Source organism: Rhamphochromis longiceps, linkage group LG15 (assembly GCF_057381845.1).
Source record: "Rhamphochromis longiceps isolate RC_006_pf linkage group LG15, R_longiceps_female_GT1.1, whole genome shotgun sequence".
Classification (NCBI taxonomy): Eukaryota; Metazoa; Chordata; class Actinopteri; order Cichliformes; family Cichlidae; genus Rhamphochromis; species Rhamphochromis longiceps.
Genome location: NC_140571.1, coordinates 2,570,623 through 2,587,712, shown reverse-complemented (window position 1 = coordinate 2,587,712; position 17,090 = coordinate 2,570,623). Strand labels below are relative to the sequence as shown.

Here is a 17,090-nt window from a genome sequence, read left to right as displayed (position 1 = left end):
CGCTGGTGTTTTGCACTCTCACTGCTCTCGTATTTAAAACATTGCAAGCAGCTGATCTTTGCAAAAAACTGTCAAACGACAAAGGTTCAAGGTTCTTTATTTGTCACATGCATAGTTATACAAGTATAACACACAGTGAAATGTAACCTGACACTGGGGGGGGTGACACCATCTATTCTGCACCAAATAGCAGAGAGAGTTAGCAACTTAGTGGTTAGTTTTATTTATATAGCGCCAAATCATAGCAACGGTTGCCTCAGTGTGACGCGACAAATACAGAAAACCCCAATGAACAGATGACCCCCTCTGAGCACTTGGCGACAGTGGGAAGGAAAAACTCCCTTTTTACAGGAAGAAACCTCTGGTAGCACCAGGCTCAGGGATCCTGGTGGTTGCCTCTCTAACTTTCTCCAAACTGTCCCTCAAAGCACTCATTTCTAATCCTGTCCACCAGGAAGAGATTTTACGAACATCTTTGCATCTTTAACTCTGCTGCCGCCAGCTGACCCCTCGTGTAACATATCTAAGAAAAGGACATATCCAGTTTATAAGAGCATGCCCTCCAAACAAATCGATGGCCACCCCAATATATTTTGTTTTCATTATTATAGGCCTAGTCGTAAAGACCAGGTCGCTGGTTGGTTGCCTTAAAATATAAGTCAGCTGTTTCACCAGTGTCTTCTCCCATGGTTGATGTCAGCTCTATCTTACACTTTAGCTGGAGGCCCACAGAACCTGCAGCAGATGGAAATGCTACAGTGTTTCAAGGCTTGTTATCCTCCTGTTACATCACAAGTAACATTTTAACCAGGACACCAAGAACACTGCACACTTTTTGTGACTTGTAAAACAAACCGCACTGTCCTGTCTGACTCTAAAGGTACCATAATTTACTAAATGAACTTTGTACTATGATAAATAGGATTTAAAAGTAGATACTGAGACCATAAGCTCATCAGACAAGGATTTACTGAGGTCATATTAATAAGACATAGGTTCATTTTCTCGTAGACTTCTGTGCAATGAGATTTCTATTTGCAAGCAGTTGAGTCGCCACCTGCTGGCCACTGCAAAGAACGTGAGTTTCATGCAGTTCCACACTTAGCTGGTTCTCGTTGGTTTGTGTAGTTCAGGCTCACTCCAGGCTGTGATTTAGCTCTGTTTTGTACTTGATTCAACAGGATATTAGCAGCAATTAAATGTCTTTAACTGTGATAATTGTTTAGGTTTTTCTAAGAGAGAAATCTGATCTTTATAATCTTTATATCGCCGTTCACCATTCGCTCCTTTATAAGCTCTTTTTTTTTTTTTAATCACTAAATATTTATCTGGTCTTCTTTTTTATTGAGCCGGAGGCTGCAGAGCACCGTGCACCAGGGGCAGAACTTCTCTACCTTTATCTCTCAGCTGTCAGAGCTGATTTATGTTCAGGAACGTCTGTCACAGCCTCTTTGCCTCATTTACAACATTACACTGGAATGTGAATCTCAGTCTAATTGCAAGCTTGTTTGTAAAGAAAGGAGGCTGGTTTCATGGCAGTCAACAAGCAGAAAATCCCCTTAATCCAAAATATAACTGTCTTCTGCATATTTTTATGACGTGCTGATAAAAAGTCATTTTTTCTCTCCACACTGCAGAGGCCAGAGATTAAAATAAAAGGCCAGCACTGTGAGCCACTTAACATGACACTTAGCAATAACATCGAGAGAAATGAGAAGCAAAACAAACACCGGGGAAGGTAATTACAGCATAAATCACAGCAGGAAATACAGAGGGTAAAGAAAAAGCGCTCTTATTTTAGTCAAATATTTTCCCAAATAAAGAACAAGTAAATATTTGCAGTTATCGTGATCCAAATGAATACCCCCCTCCCCCCCAACAAGCAGCGTGTAGAAAAAAGAAACCGGGTTTAAAACATTTAGGTGGTGTAATGCCCACTGGCACACTTACTGAAAACAGTGAGGTATTGTTATTTTCACAACCATTAGTCACTTTCAGGTTTACACCAGCAGGGTGCCAGTGGAGGAAACATATCCATTTGATATTCACAAGCCATTTGCTTACACAGTTGTTGGCTGACAAAGTTTATTGATTGGATTTTATGTGTAGCAACTACTTTTCCTTTTAGTCAAATTAGTAGAAGTAGATTACATCAATCCCTCTGATGTCGGCTGGATAATTCATATCTTAATTGACAGAAAAACAATTTACATTTGCTAATGGCTTTTCCAAATGGGTTGCTGCGTGCATTTGACTGCATTAGCTTTGCTTTCGCGCCGTATAGGGCCCGTGGAACGACAGCGAGGGAGCAGCACAGCTCCCGTTGGTGCATTTAAAGGCCGACAGTTGACCTGTCATGAAATTTTACTTCAACTAATGAAGTGGTTAATTCCACTTAAAAGCTTTATGCCATGTTTTTTTCCCTTTCACATAAACAGCAGCTTTATAAGGGCAGCACATCAGCCCTTTTGCTGATTACAGGTGGAATGTGTTTTGCTGCTTCCCACACTGGAGCAGGATGCTGTAAAACACCTTTGCGCACTGGGAACGTCTGCAGCTGTGGCATTTTATAGATCCCCTGTATAGATTGTAGAGATGCAGGATCTCGGTAAACATTCAGGAGAGATGCTGTATCCTCCCCGGGAACGAAGCAAAGCAGCTGTGAAGGCGATGGTGATCAGTCCTGACAGGTAAAATATGAGCCTGCTGACCTTAACTTATGAAGGGCGCACACGCACGTTGACACACACTCACCTGCACACACACACAACAAAAAGACGAGCGTGTCTCTGTGGGTGTAGGTGTGCATATCCATTAGGTATGCTTAAGCCATATCAAAGTTTGCAGAAAAATGGCTTAGCGGTTGTGCTCGTGTGGGTTAAGCATTCATATTCATATGTCTCAGTGGGTGCACGCTGTGATACATTAGCAGAATAGTCAGGTGTACATATATGTGTGTGTGTATATATATATATACTAAATTCACTGTCTCGTTGTGAGGGGCACACCACCTCCTATTCTTCTGCTCCATCACTGTGCAGCCAAAGCTTTCAGTTAGCGCCTCAGCCCTAATTAACTGCCAAGATATGAATGTGCTAATCGGGGCTCTAAATCTTCACTTCCATCGACAAAAGCTTTTACAGGCTCTCACCGCTGCATGATAAACAGGGGGGCTGCTGCTTTCTCGACCAGTGGACACAGTGCCATCTAGGGACCGCCTCCAGGACCTCAGGAGTTTTAACACGTGAAGGTATTTGTTTCCATGCATACATAATCATAATGGCATGAGTATATATACTTTTTTATTTGGTGCCATTTATTTTTATAGACTAAAATCACAAATAATTTCCAGACACTTTAAGCTGTAAGGTCGCATTATTGGCAAAAAACTCAGTTTGACGAGAGGAAACCTTTGGTGGAAGCGGGCTCCGGTGAGCTCCCCATGGAGGAACTAGGACATCCTGATAATGGATGGCATTAGGACCGTCCAGCCTAACTTTCAATTCAGTTTTATTCCTACAGTAAGGTAAAGACCCTACAATAATACAAAGAAAACAATTGTATGACCCCCTCTGAGCAAACACAGACTGTGGGAAGGAAAAACTCCGTTTTAACAGGAAGAAACCTCCAGCAGATCCAGGCTCAGGGAGGGGCGGGGCCATCTGCCGCAAGTGTTAAGATGAGGAGAAGAAGAGCGGACAGAGACATACTGTTGGAGAGGCAGATAGTAACTAATAATTAAACGCAGAGAGGTGTATAAACACATCGTGAGCAAAAAAAGTAAGTGAAGAAGAAACACTCCAGGCATCATGGGATCCCACAGCAGCCTGGACCTATTGCAGCGTACCCTTGGTAGGATTCAGTGTCACCTGATCTACTATATGCTATAACAAAAAATACTCTTGGAGCCGCAAGTAAGCCAGCAGTCTGAGAACCAGACTGCTGCCTATAATCTGGTGATCTGGTACGACAAGGTCATTAAGATGAGATAAGATGGGCCTGATTATTCAAGACCTTTTATGTGAGCAGCAGGATTTTAAATTCAATTCTGGATTTAACAGGAAACCAGTGAAGAGAAGCTAATATAGAAGAAATATGTTATCTCTTTCTGGTCCCTGTTAGTATTTTTACTGCAGCATTTTGAATCAACTGATGTCGTTTCAGTTAGTTTTTTATGTTAAGGCATAAACACCTGCTGTTCCCTGCAGTTTAACTAATTGGTGACACTGTCTAAGTGAAGCACGTATAATGTAAACAGAACTGGTCCTAGCACTGAACCCTGTGGAACTCCATAATTAACGTCAGTGTGTGAAGGATAGTGTCCATTTATTTAAACAAACTGGAGTCTATTAGTCTATTAGATTTTGCAATATTGTGCAGCAGACAGAGTGAAGTCCCTAAAAGGTTTATATTAATATATTTTGGTCAGAAATTCTTTACAGTTGCACTGACGTGTCTGTGTTTCCAATCGTATTCACTGAAGGCAAAAAACCCTCAAAAAAAAAAAAAAAATCAGACCTGGCATAGAGCCCTGTGGAACTCCATGAGTAGTTTCCGTGTGCATACAGGAGTCACTGTTTGCACAAACATAAAAATATTTTTTGTGAAGGTTTGAAGACTTGAAATCAGGATTGAGAGTACACAGAAGCAGAGAAACGGCTCTAGTGAAAATTACCAGACAAGGGAGTTAAATGTTTTTACAGACTACAACCTAGCATTAAGATTTAAACTTCTTTTGTCTGATCGATCTCTTTGAGCATTTTAGTGAAATACATCTACTCTGTTTTAATTTACTGACACTGGAGAAATATTACCATAACATTGAATTGATTACTACTGAGGTGGAACAAAATTCAAGCAGACTAGTTTCCTCGGATGAATCTTGGCTGCAAAAGATACAGGAGAGAGGAGCCGTGCACCAAAACAGCGCTCCGCTGTTGCTCTGCAGTCAGGAACATCAGCAGGCTTGTGATGATAGAGGTGTGCGATGCCAGAGGAGGGTGTGTGAGTACGTGGGTGCACATTTATACTGTATGTCTGCATCTCCATCTGTAAGTGTCAGCGAGTCATGTTCAAAACTCTGTGAGTTAGTGCGCGCGCTGTATCCGCTGCCTGGGGAGACAGGCCTCGTATCCAAGCTTGACAGTGTGATTGGATCCAGTGAGAATCCCAATGAAGCAATAAGTATCTCAGCGTCAGCTCTGCTCCCTGGGGTTTCTGTGCGCAGCCCACAGGCCCGGGCCCAGCCCTTCCTGTTCAGTCCAGATGGAAAGTGAGGCGGGGTGGGATCTGGGGATGAAGAAAGGCAAGTGAACTTCAAACCCTTTCAGCTACTGTGAAGGTGACTGCAGCAAAACAGGCAGCAATGGATGGATGGATGAGGGTATGGGAGGTCTTTGAACTAATTTGGAAACACCAAATATAAAAAAAGAAAAGTAATTTTTATCACTACTATAACAAAAACTGGGACATGAATTTGACTCCTAAATTCAGATACTTTTGTTTCACGTCAGCCTGTTTTTAATTGACAGACAGCTGAAGAATTCTCTCTCTCTGAGTTGAGATGTGGTCCTGATTGGTTGGGGCCCTGTGGAGCTGTGGTCCCAAAAGATAATATCGTGTCCTTTGATTTTTACTACAATAACTTTCTGTAATAATTAGGGACATCAGCAACCGTCACACATTTTACAGCACCCACAATTTGTTAAGCTAGCAGCAGCGACCTGAAAGCAATCAGCGTCAACCAGTGCAGCCAGTTGTTTCTTTTGCTTAGTTATTGTTGTGGTTTAACATCTGGCTATGGTTTAGAGCAGTGTGTGTCATTATGGGTGTACATCGAATGGTCATAAAGAGGCTCATCAGCAAACGTAAGCAGCATGCTAGCTAGCATTTTGTAGGCAAAACTGACTCATGTTTAAGAAACACCAAAGGACATTAGTGTTGTTTAACACAATTTAGACATGCTGTATGTAAAAACACTACATCCACACTCTTTGCTCTGGAAACAACCGTAAAAAGTTATTTAATCTGTTTAGCATTTACCTACAGCGAGCAAAGACAAACCTCCAGGCTGAACCGCAACCAGGAAGTAATGGCTCTCTTACTGCACATCGCTCCTCCCACAGAAACCTACTGCATAGGTTATTTATGAAAGCTGCTGTTATAATCTTTACATTGTAAGTTAAGTAACTTAAAGTGCTGTCACCTCCAGTTACAAAAAAAGGAAAAATAAAGAAGCGTATCCTGTTAACATCAGATTAATGTTATAAAAAACTGTATTTTAAACCCACTGACCATTTCCTAACTTTACCAATGAAGCAGACCTGCTCCTATTCAAGATTACAGGGAGCCAACTTACCAGTTAAATATAAGCACCAAACGGCAGATATCATAGGAAGTGTAGCTTTCCTCACACATCCCCATTATTTGACATAGATGTCCACCCATCCACAGATTTAAGTGTTAATTAAGCATTAATCTCCCCATTCTCCACCGTGCCAGCTTTTCTTTAAACATCATTTCCCCACAGCTGTTCCAATCTGTCTAAGGTAGCCAAATTCTATTCCTGCCTGTTCCAGTTGGTCACTCATATCGCGGCAGCTGCACAGAGCAGGTTTCGTCATTTGTTTTGTGTATTTCACCGAAACACTTTCAAAATCAGTGCTGTATGAAATTAAAGTATAATAAACTAATTAGAAATGTGCACAGGTGAAATCTAAAGAGAAGTTCATGCTCTGCAGAGGGGCCTGGGAGCCAGTACCCTTATCTCCCCTCTGCAGGCTACACACACACACACTCGTGTGATGCAGGGAGTGATAATGACACTGAAGCTATGGCTAGTACAGCTACATCACTCAAGTTAATTCACAGCTAGGTCGTAGCATTTCCCCACCAGTTGCTGTGAGCCTATGCAGGGCTGCTCCATATGATTTAACACAGGTCCTCACAAATGATGACACTTGATTGTTGCATAAAGGACGCCATGAGGCTCCTGCTCACCGTGCCAGGAGAGGTCATTGTGACATCACCGCTGGCAGCCTGAATAGCTGCTCCTCCACCTGTCTGCCATTAAACATGGAAATCACTGCACTCATCCGTGACTGTTGAATATTCAGTGAGCAAACACAGTGTACAGCACTTCATCTTATTTTAAAATGGGTTATAAATACAAATTGTTGCACAACAATTGCACAAAAACATGATTTTTTTTCTCCCCTAAGCCCAGGAGAAAATGAGGTTGATACGGAGACTCAGCTGCAATAACCCATTCACTTATTGAACGACAGCGGCTGGATACACTCTCAGCCTCCGGGCTTAAACGAAAAAGCAGAGCATGGCTGCCTGATTGAATGGGTTTGTAATGCAAGCCAAATAGGTTTGTTCTAATGGGAATCAGCCTTGGTGACGGCTGCAGAGGCTTACGCTAGCACTATAACAGCAGTAAGCAGAAGGGGCAAACACCCCATTGCTTCTTGATTGGCTCTGAGAGGCAGAAGCAATACTAAGGGTTTGCTGTGTTTACTAATGGTCGTTTTAGTGGGGTAATATTCAATGAGCCTTAACTTTAGGAATCTGTAGTTCAGAGAAAAGGTGCAAGTTTGTGTTGCGTGCGTGTGTCACTTCCCGCTCATGATCACATGTCTGTGCAACTTAATTAGGTCCAAAGTCTGCTCTGGTTTTAACACTGGACATCCTGCTGTCCTGCCTTGAGCCATACAAACTTTTGACGAGCTGGAGTGATGCAGAGGTCGCCCAGTGATCTGAATGTCCCGTAGAGGTAAGAAAGGTAAGAAGTTCATACTATAAGGTAAAGACGGTACGATGTTGGTGAAGTTCAACAATCCACCAAAAACCTCTAGAAGTAGGCACTTGGCAACAGTGGGGAGGAAGAACTCTTTTTGAACAGGAAGTGACATCCAGCAGAAGCAGATTCAGGGAGGGACATCCATCTGCTGCAGTGGGGATGGAGGGAAAACTTGGAGACAAAAGATTAGCAGCTGTGACACAACAAACATCTCACAATGGAGACAGAATGGAGGGCGGAGCCTTCAGCTTTCAGACAGCTCTATCCAGTTTGGCTTTGGGCGACAGACACCCTCTCTACTTTTAAGATTAGGCTTCAAACCTTTCTTTCTGATAAAGCTTATAGTTAGGGCTGGATCAGGTGACCCTGAATCCTCCCTTAGAGCTGCTGCAATAGGCCTAAGCTGCTGCAGACTTCCCATGATGCACTGAGTTCACTCAGTTCTTTTTATTCCAGTTTGACTCTGCATTTAATCATTAGTTATTCTTCTTCTCTGCACTTCCTCCGACGGTGTGTCTTTTGTCCCGTCTTGGTTCTCTTCTCCCTCTTGGCTGCCCCTCCCCCTCCCTGAGCTTCGTTCTGCCGGAGGATTCTTCCTGTTAAAAGGAAGTTCTTTCTTACCGCTGTTGCTCATTGGGCATTGGAGTGAACATTGTTTTGCTGTTGGTGTTGGATTGCAGACATCCTGTTTAAGTGATAAGCTTGCTCTTTCTTTGTTGTCAGACTCTGTGACAACTCCACAACACCATAAAACAGAGAGAGAACCCCAACCATCAGATGATACCTTATGATGAAGCACTTGGTGAAAGTGGGGAGTGAGAACCTTATTTCCACAGGAAGAGAACTCCAGGAGAAGCAGCCTCGGGGAGGGGCAGTCGTCTGCCACGATCAGGCATGAGGAAAGTTTTTCTTGGAGATAAAATAACCCAGGCGTGACGCTTGGCTGCCTCCTAATTAGCCACAGACCGGAGGGAGCACTGAGGGGGCAAAGGTGAAGAGTTGAGCTGCAGGACACCGAGGCTGCAGCAAAGAGGAGGGTTAGCAACATTCTCATGCAGTTGCATCACATTCATGTGAGCAGAGATGTCATTAGTGTTTGTGTGCCATTGTCAGCTCTGAACATGCATCATGTATGTATGAGAATCAAAGAGCAGGTCCTCGTGACCTGATCTGAATACTGCTGGCAGATGTTAAATAACTCTCACTGTCACACTGCTGCAATCTCTTTGACAAGTGCAGACAGATGTGCGTTCAGTTTCTCATACATGTGCAAATGCAGATTATAGACTCTTTTTTTTTTTTTTTTTACATTTAGAGAGTGCATTTGCTGGAAAACACAAACCAGAGGAGCGCTCTGAATTTATTCATTACCACCCCAACGTGACAAACTGGAGCAAAGCTGGACTAATGATGGGACAGAATGCAAATGTGGGGAAACTTCGTCTGCTGGGAGCAGCAGGCCTGATCTATGAGTTTGCATGTGTTCTGCAGCCTAATACAGCTCAGATAAGTAGACACTTTCCTCGGGACGTAGCTGCAGCGCAAAGCACATCAGGAAGGCAGCTCGTCCTCGGGTTTGTGCATGCACACATAAGTGAGTGAGCGAGTCGAGCCTGCCAAATGTGATTTATTTAGACAAATGCGAAAATATCAATCCAGTGATGAATGAGCTGCTGGATAAGCAAAACTCTTGAGATTGCTCATCATCTTCAAATTTAAGGCCGAGCACAGGTTCCAGCCCTTACGGAGAACAAATAATACAGCTGATTCTTGTTGTGTTCTCATCTGACAGGTGAAATTGGACTTACACAAACTATTCAGGGTTTTCAATCCGACCGTCTCCGGGTATTTGTTAGACTTTCAGGACTACTTGAGAGATCAGCGTGCGCGTTTAGCGCTAAATCCTATAATTGAACCGACTGCAGCATATCAATACAGAGCAGTAAAAAAAAGAAATGTTTGAGACTCACGTGCACATATGCATTCGATCTGCAGCCGAGTACGTGCTCACAGAGTCAGTCGATAGTTTCTCTGGACCTTGACTTTTCAAATGTGTTCAGAACTTAAGAGGGGAAGCAGGGATTGAGCGGAGGCTTAGTAAAGCTCCACAGTCTGTTTTTGCTGCAGGCTCGGCCGAGCCCCGCTTCTCCTCCACATGCTGCTTCATAAAACATTTTGGCAGACTGGACACATAATTGCCCGCACTGTTTGAAACACTTTGTTTCCTCCACTTCTGTGTTATTAAGTCTAACGAAATCTCTCCTTTCCCCTCCACTTTCACTGTGACGTTTGGGTACGGTGGTATTAGAAGTGCAGTGTGTACAAAACGACAAAACACACTTTTTTATGTAGAGGGGAAAAAAAGAAGCACTTAGCTATCAATTATTTTTCTTCTCTTAAATATTACAGGCTGCTGCACAAAAGACACCAGCAGGAGCTTTTAAAACAGGGTTTGAGTTAGACAGCTGCTGAACACAGAGCTGCTGTATATGTCTGTTTGCACATTTTTAAAGTACCACCAGAAATTCTGAACTCACTACCAAGCGGTGTCATACATAGTAGAGAGATGCTCATTTTACATTGTGGACCACATACAGCCGACTTTGATGTGAAGTGGCCTGAACCCGATCTGGTAAACTGTCCTTAATTATAGGTTTAGAATATAAAGTTTTCATTAATTCTTTTACCTTTTTGCAGTATGGATGGCAATGGGGTGATAAGATGTAAAACTTACGAAAATACAGTTCAAAGTTCTAAATCTGTGCACTACTTCACATTGGATTGGAGTCTTTGCCGAGCCTGGCAGCACCAGACAAGCCCTAAAACCAACATGCAAAGACAGGCAGGGCAAATTTCATCCTTCATTCTGTAATATAACACTAGATAACAATGAAATGTTTCAAATCGACTTTGTAAAGAAACGTAAAAGCTTAGTGAGACCCCTTTAACCACATTCAAACTTAGCTGGTTAAAACAGTCGGCTCTATTCATCTTCCACACTCTTTAATCCTCACCTCCTTCATTTGTCTATTATTTGATGTTGGCACACACACATTTGATAATTTGTCTAATCCTCATTTCTCCCATGCAAACATTTCCAATTTTGCTAATGATGAAATGATAATGAGATGGGCGTACCCATGCATAAAGAGAGCAGCGGTGCAGTCATCAGCTGCTGCTAACTAACATGAATTCCCTGACTTGCGTAGCTTGACAGGCCAGAGTGAAACACTGAAATCTGCACAAGCTGGTGGGGAAGCAGGCTTCAAAACAACACCTGCTGTCTGCACTTCATTAGGAGGTGAAAGAGGCATCGGCCCCGTGACACTGCTGTACAATCAGAGTGGGCTGAGGGTTTCATCAATCAGCAGAGCTTTATTTGTGTAGCATCAGTCATGCTCAAGTTAATGCGGCTCAAAGCGCGCGGCTGCTGCTATTACGACCAAAAAGATGAAACGGGGAAAAAGAAAAACAATCAAATAGGATAAATGAGTGAATGAAATAATACAACGACTATAAACTGAATGCAATCAGAGGTCGAGTCATAGAGGCTGGTTTTCAGTCACGTTCAGCATCCCAATGCGCTCAGGTAAAGTTTGGGGTCATATCAGATAATAATACGGTGGCCCTGAGAACTGCGGTCAAGTGAGCCCTCACTTACGAAGTCACAGTCCAGCTAGCCGCACCGAAAATGTGGTTGCACTACTCTTACGCATATTACGGTATCGGTGCCGACTGGCTTAGAAACGCAGTCTTTTCTGTCCTGACACTATTTTACTTCACAATCCACTCCCAGTTTTAGTTTATCTCCACTCCTCCCCCTGTGATCCACAGCCCAAATTACTGTATGATTCAGAGAAAATTAACAATGAAATTTACCCAATTTACTCTACTGTACTTTTAATGTCCTCATCTTTGAGCTCAGATTACAGGAAAACTAGAAGAGGTACTGCATAAGGTTAACGTTAAAGCTGGGGCAGAACATTAGTTGTTCCCTACACATTCAGTAAGTACTACTTTAGATCGACATTCCAGGCATATCCTCATGACTGAATACTGAGTATACGTAAGTAAAAAAAATCTTTATTAACCTTTGTATTCCAAAACTTTATCATGTTTACAAAGTAATAAAAGGTTATTTATTAAACTCCTCAGGTCATTGAAAGTCTCCTGCACCACTGGGCCATTCGGCTAAATCTGGGGAATAATATCTACATTATGAACCACTACACGAGCGGTGTGATCCTCTGTGGAGAGAGAACTAATCAGGAGACAAAGCTTGTCCAAGGTAAAAAAAAAATTAAATATATTCTAGAATTAATTTTTTAAAATTTAATTAATGTCTCGAAATGGAAAAAGTATCGTTGCAAATTTGTAATTAATTCCTAATATGTCAGGTGAACTTTGACAACTACAGAGCCGTTTTATCCTTTGTGAACATTGGAAATGTACATTGGAAGTTTCTGGTTAGTATGAGCAGCATTTCTGTGAAAACAGTTTGTTTCAATAACACATTATTCATAATTTATGTACTTTTTAAATTTATATATCTATCGCAGTACATAAATGCAGATGACAGCTGTCTGTATTTGGTCGATCCGTCAAGAAACTCTTTGGAGCAGGAAGAGTCTGACCGTGCAGCCAAAAGATTCCGGTAATTATGCGTTATTACATGTATATAATAACATGAAGTATTAGAGAAGTGACAGGAGGACTTAGGAGGTCTTTTTCTAAAGGTGAACGTATGGTTGTAGATTAAAGTTTAATAAAATCTGTGGTTATCAGTTCTTTAAAGAATTTAAAAAAATAATTCAAAATTACACACATATGTAATTTTGAATAATAAAAAAAACACTGACCGTGTTTAAGCAGTGATACATTTGAGACAGTTAACATTTGTAGATTTAAAAGAACATATTAATAAGTTTGATACTTCATCTAACATAATGTAGAGCACAGGGCTTTCTGACACACCATTAAAAACAGTGATATGTACTATATGTGTCTTTTTCTGTGTGACTTTTATCTTTCATTTGTATATAAATGTGATATATGTTATGTTCACAAAGTGAATACTTCAAAATGAGGAGGACATGCTACAACAAAACAGACTGGGTGAATGTGAGACTTCGAGGAGGAGTACTGACACATCCATTTCAACGGGATGGTTCTAGCTGCGGAGTAATGGTCATCATGGTATGGCACCACATTGATGCAATAATATTGTTCTGTAAAATTAGATAAGAAGATGGGGTGGGGGAAGTTAAAATAATCTTAAAAGGTTAAATTGTGTAAACAGGAAGTGTAACATTTGCAGATGTTTTCAATTAAAAAAATTTTGTTTTGATTTCAGATGGTCAAAGCAGTAATGGAAGCATTCCCAAATAAACCAGAAATGACATTTTTGACGACAAAAAACGAGATGGCCCAGGCACGAAGGACATTTGCACAGACAATACTTGAGGCCTCCGGTGTGTAATATCTTCTTCAAATGGACATATTTATTTGTGTTGTGAACACTAACATATATATATATATATATATATATATATATATATATATATATATATATATATATATATATATATATATATATATATATTATGTTTTAGTATTTGACAGTGACAACAACTGTGCCATGTGTGCAACGGCGAAACCACCTAATCCAGGACCCTCCATCACTGACTGGGTATAGTATTTTTAAAAATAGTTTTATGTTATCTGCAACAAAGTATTTGACTCTGTGTCTTTAAGGATTGTAATTTATTAAAACATAGAATTATTTACTTAATGTGTTTATGAAAGTTCATATGCTTTTGTTTACAGATCCAATGTGATAACCGCTGGTTCCATTCTGAATGCCTGGACATGACAAATGAACAGCTCAGCAGTGCTCAGAAGACAGAGTGGAAGTGTGTGCTTTGTGTAACCTAATTCCACATGCAGTGAAAGCTACTTGAATAATCTGCTTATAGTTGTTATTGGTGTTTTGAGGAACACATGTGTAAAACACAATGTGTATAACATTCTTGCTTTGTGCTCGTACTTCAAGTATTTCCTTTTTGATTTTTTTGGGTTGATTTGTGTGATGACAGATAATGAATAACAATATATCTAAACTGTGTAGTAGTAATATGAGAAATCAGTAATCTGAGTAATGTAATTTTTCACCCTGACCGGTTGCAGCAGATGGCCCCGCCCCTCCCTGAGCCTGGTTCTGCCGGAGGTTTCTTCCTGTTAAAAGGGAGTTTTTCCTTCCCACTGTTGCTCATAGGGGCTCATATGATTGTTGGGTTTTTCTCTGTATGTATTATTGTAAGGTTTAACTTATTATGTAAAGTGCCTTAAGGTGGCTATTGTTGTGATTAAGCACTGAATAAATAATGTCTAAAACTAAAGTTGCTACTTGAGGTGGTGTGTGAATGACATTTTGAAAAATTTTAATTGTGTGTGGAAAGAAATTTCTTGTAGTTAAGCAAATACTTCAATGAACTCATTTTGTTCGTTAATGGATTAGGATTTAATTTTACAGTAATTTTGGCTGTGGATGACAGGGTGAAGAGTGGGGGTCACCCAGAGTCATAATCCAGTGAGATATCTGCGTCACCTCTTCTAGTTTTCCTGTAATCTGAGCTCAAAGATGAGGACATTAAAAGTACAGTAGAGTAAATTGGGTAAATTTCATTGTTAATTTTCTCTGAATCATACAGTAATTTGGGCTGTGGATCACAGGGGGAGGAGTGGAGATAAACTAAAACTGGGAGTGGATTGTGAAGTAAAATAGTGTCAGGACAGAAAAGACTGCGTTTCTAAGCCAGTCGGCACCGATACCGTAATATGCGTAAGAGTAGTGCAACCACATTTTCGGTGCGGCTAGCTGGACTGTGACTTCGTAAGTGAGGGCTCACTTGACCGCAGTTCTCAGGGCCACCGTATTATTATCTGATATGACCCCAAACTTTACCTGAGCGCATTGGGATGCTGAACGTGACTGAAAACCAGCCTCTATGACTCGACCTCTGATTGCATTCAGTTTATAGTCGTTGTATTATTTCATTCACTCATTTATCCTATTTGATTGGTTCCCCCCCCCCCCCGTCTCATATTTTTGGTCGTAATAGCAGCAGCCGCGCTGGAAGCGCGCAGTTACAGTCCAGCCGCGCCGTAATATGCGTAAGAGTAGTGCAACAACATTTTAGGTGCGGCTGGCGGTGCGGCTAGCTTGACTGTGACTTCGTAAGTGAGGGCTCACTTGACCGCAGTCCCTGAGAGGCCAAGCGGACTGCAACAAACACCAGCAGAAAAACGCGGCAAAAGCACTCAAAACACAACGGAAATAGGAAAAATCACAAGGGAAATAGGAAAAAACAAAAGGGATGTGTTTCTGGGGAGACAATAAGAATTTCGCTGGAAGACACTTAAAATAAGTGGAGGATCTATCGGTTTTGTGAGGAAAGATGAGAGGTGTGTTAGCCTAACTATTAGCCTAAAAATCCATCAGTATGATATGAATCATGATAAAACACGCCTACCAAGTTTTGGGTTCCTGCAACTGGTCCGTCGGGTTCAGTGTTGCCAACTTAGCGACTTTGTCGCTATATTTAGCGACTTTTCAGACCCCTTAGCGACTTTTTTTTTTCTAAAAAGCGACTAGCGACAAATCTGGCGACTTTTTCTGTTGTTATTGGAGACTTATTTATGACGACTTTTTGACGTGAAAGAGCGTGTTGCTCTTACTCTCAACAAGCAGCGGTGCTGCCGTGGGCACCTCACCCGTGCTAAAGCGCTCACGGGCGGAGGACAGTCCTCCCCCCGCTGCAGGAGATGTTCACACCTATACGTCCAAACTGCAAATGAGTCGCGTATGAGCGAAGCCGCCGCTCCGCACTGACTGTAACGCAGTCAGTTCTTCTTTTACTCTTATGCTGTTTTGTGGTTTAAAACTACTTATAAACACACACACACACAAAGTAACTCCACCAGAGCGCCTATTTCGGGTCACTTTTGCCGGTCGAAGCCCGGATAAAGGAGCAGGGTTGGAATTGTGACATTAAAAAAACAATAATTGCTAAAATAAATTTAATTTGTAGTTCTAAATAAATTCTAAATGCATTTAGGATGTTTTTTGCTCTCTTTGTCTTTTCCACGATGTTATTTCTCTCTCCAACAGCGTAGGTTACAATTATATTAGCATGACCAATTATGCAAATTAGGTTATGACGTCATTTAGCGACTTTTAGGACAGCCAATAGCGATCTTCCTTACTGAGGAGTTCGCAACACTGGTCGGGTTATTGTCTCCCCAGAAACACTTCCCCTGTGTTTTTTCCTATTTCTGTTGTGTTTTGCGTTTTTATTATTGCTGGTGTTTTATTAGGTTGCAGTCCGTTTGGCCTCTCAGGGCCACCGTATAATAAGCTCAGGAGTTTCAGTGTTTTGGGAAAGTGGAGTTACCAAACAAAAATAAATGAATGAATAAATAAAATTTAGCATTTGATACCAGTGAACAAGAAATCAACTTGATGCCATTTTTCCAGCCACAAACTGTATATAAAAGATGGAAATAGCTTCCAGGACTGAAAGTTAAGCCTGTATTCTTGACTCCTGCAAAAAGGAGTGAATGGGGAAACAGTCCTGCAGGTCTCATGTCTGCACTTCACTGATGAGTTCATTGTTCTCAGCTTGACACTTCACAAACCAACGCTGACGTTGCAGTGGCTACACCACTCTGTTATACTGTGGTTGTAGCTAAAGGTTGCTTTTATTTCATTTTGACTTTTTGTTTTTAATTCGGTTTAATTTCAGTTAGTACAAGTATTACAATATAAACACAGTAAACTATAATAACCTTGTTTAGAACTCCTTTTTTCTTCTCAACCTGTGTCTTACTTTAAAGTTTCAGTATTTTGTCACAGGTCAGAGGCCGGGCACAGCCTGTTGCAGGGCTAACACAGAGAGGTGAACAACCATTTGTACTCTCATTCACACCAAGGGCCAGTTTGGAATCAACAGCTAACCTGACCCTACTAACTGCACACCTTTGGACTGGAAGAAGCCAGAGTTCCCAGACAGAGCTCAGACAGCCACACAGGGAACAAGCAAACTCCACAGAGAAAAGCCGTGGCGAGCTGGTAGATTCAAACTCATGACCTTCTTCCTGTGAGGCGTAACCACCACATCACCATGCTGCCTTATCCTAAATATACAGGCAGGGTAAAGGCTGTTTGTAAGTGGGTACATCAATAGACTACAGTGCTTTCCTTCTTAAGTTTGACGTCTTCTGTTAA

General features: G+C 41.5%; 1 protein-coding gene across 1 annotated transcript; it reads left to right on the top strand.

Annotated features, from left to right (window-relative positions):
- The first annotated feature begins 10,502 nt into the window (after positions 1-10,502).
- LOC146651789 (uncharacterized) lies at positions 10,503-13,971 on the top strand. The gene is made up of 8 exons (XM_085382633.1): positions 10,503-10,517; positions 12,060-12,092; positions 12,202-12,270; positions 12,364-12,458; positions 12,874-13,000; positions 13,158-13,275; positions 13,417-13,493; positions 13,631-13,971. The coding sequence occupies exons 1-8, from the start codon at positions 10,503-10,505 to the stop codon at positions 13,736-13,738; spliced, it is 642 nt and encodes a 213-aa protein (XP_085238759.1). The 3' UTR covers positions 13,739-13,971.
- Positions 13,972-17,090: the final 3,119 nt, after the last annotated feature.

Coding starts and splice junctions, on each gene's coding strand:
- LOC146651789 (XM_085382633.1), top strand. Junction 12,459..12,873: donor CGTGCAGCCAAAAGATTCCG/GTAATTATGCGT, acceptor ATGTTCACAAAG/TGAATACTTCAAAATGAGGA. Junction 13,276..13,416: donor GACAATACTTGAGGCCTCCG/GTGTGTAATATC, acceptor ATTATGTTTTAG/TATTTGACAGTGACAACAAC.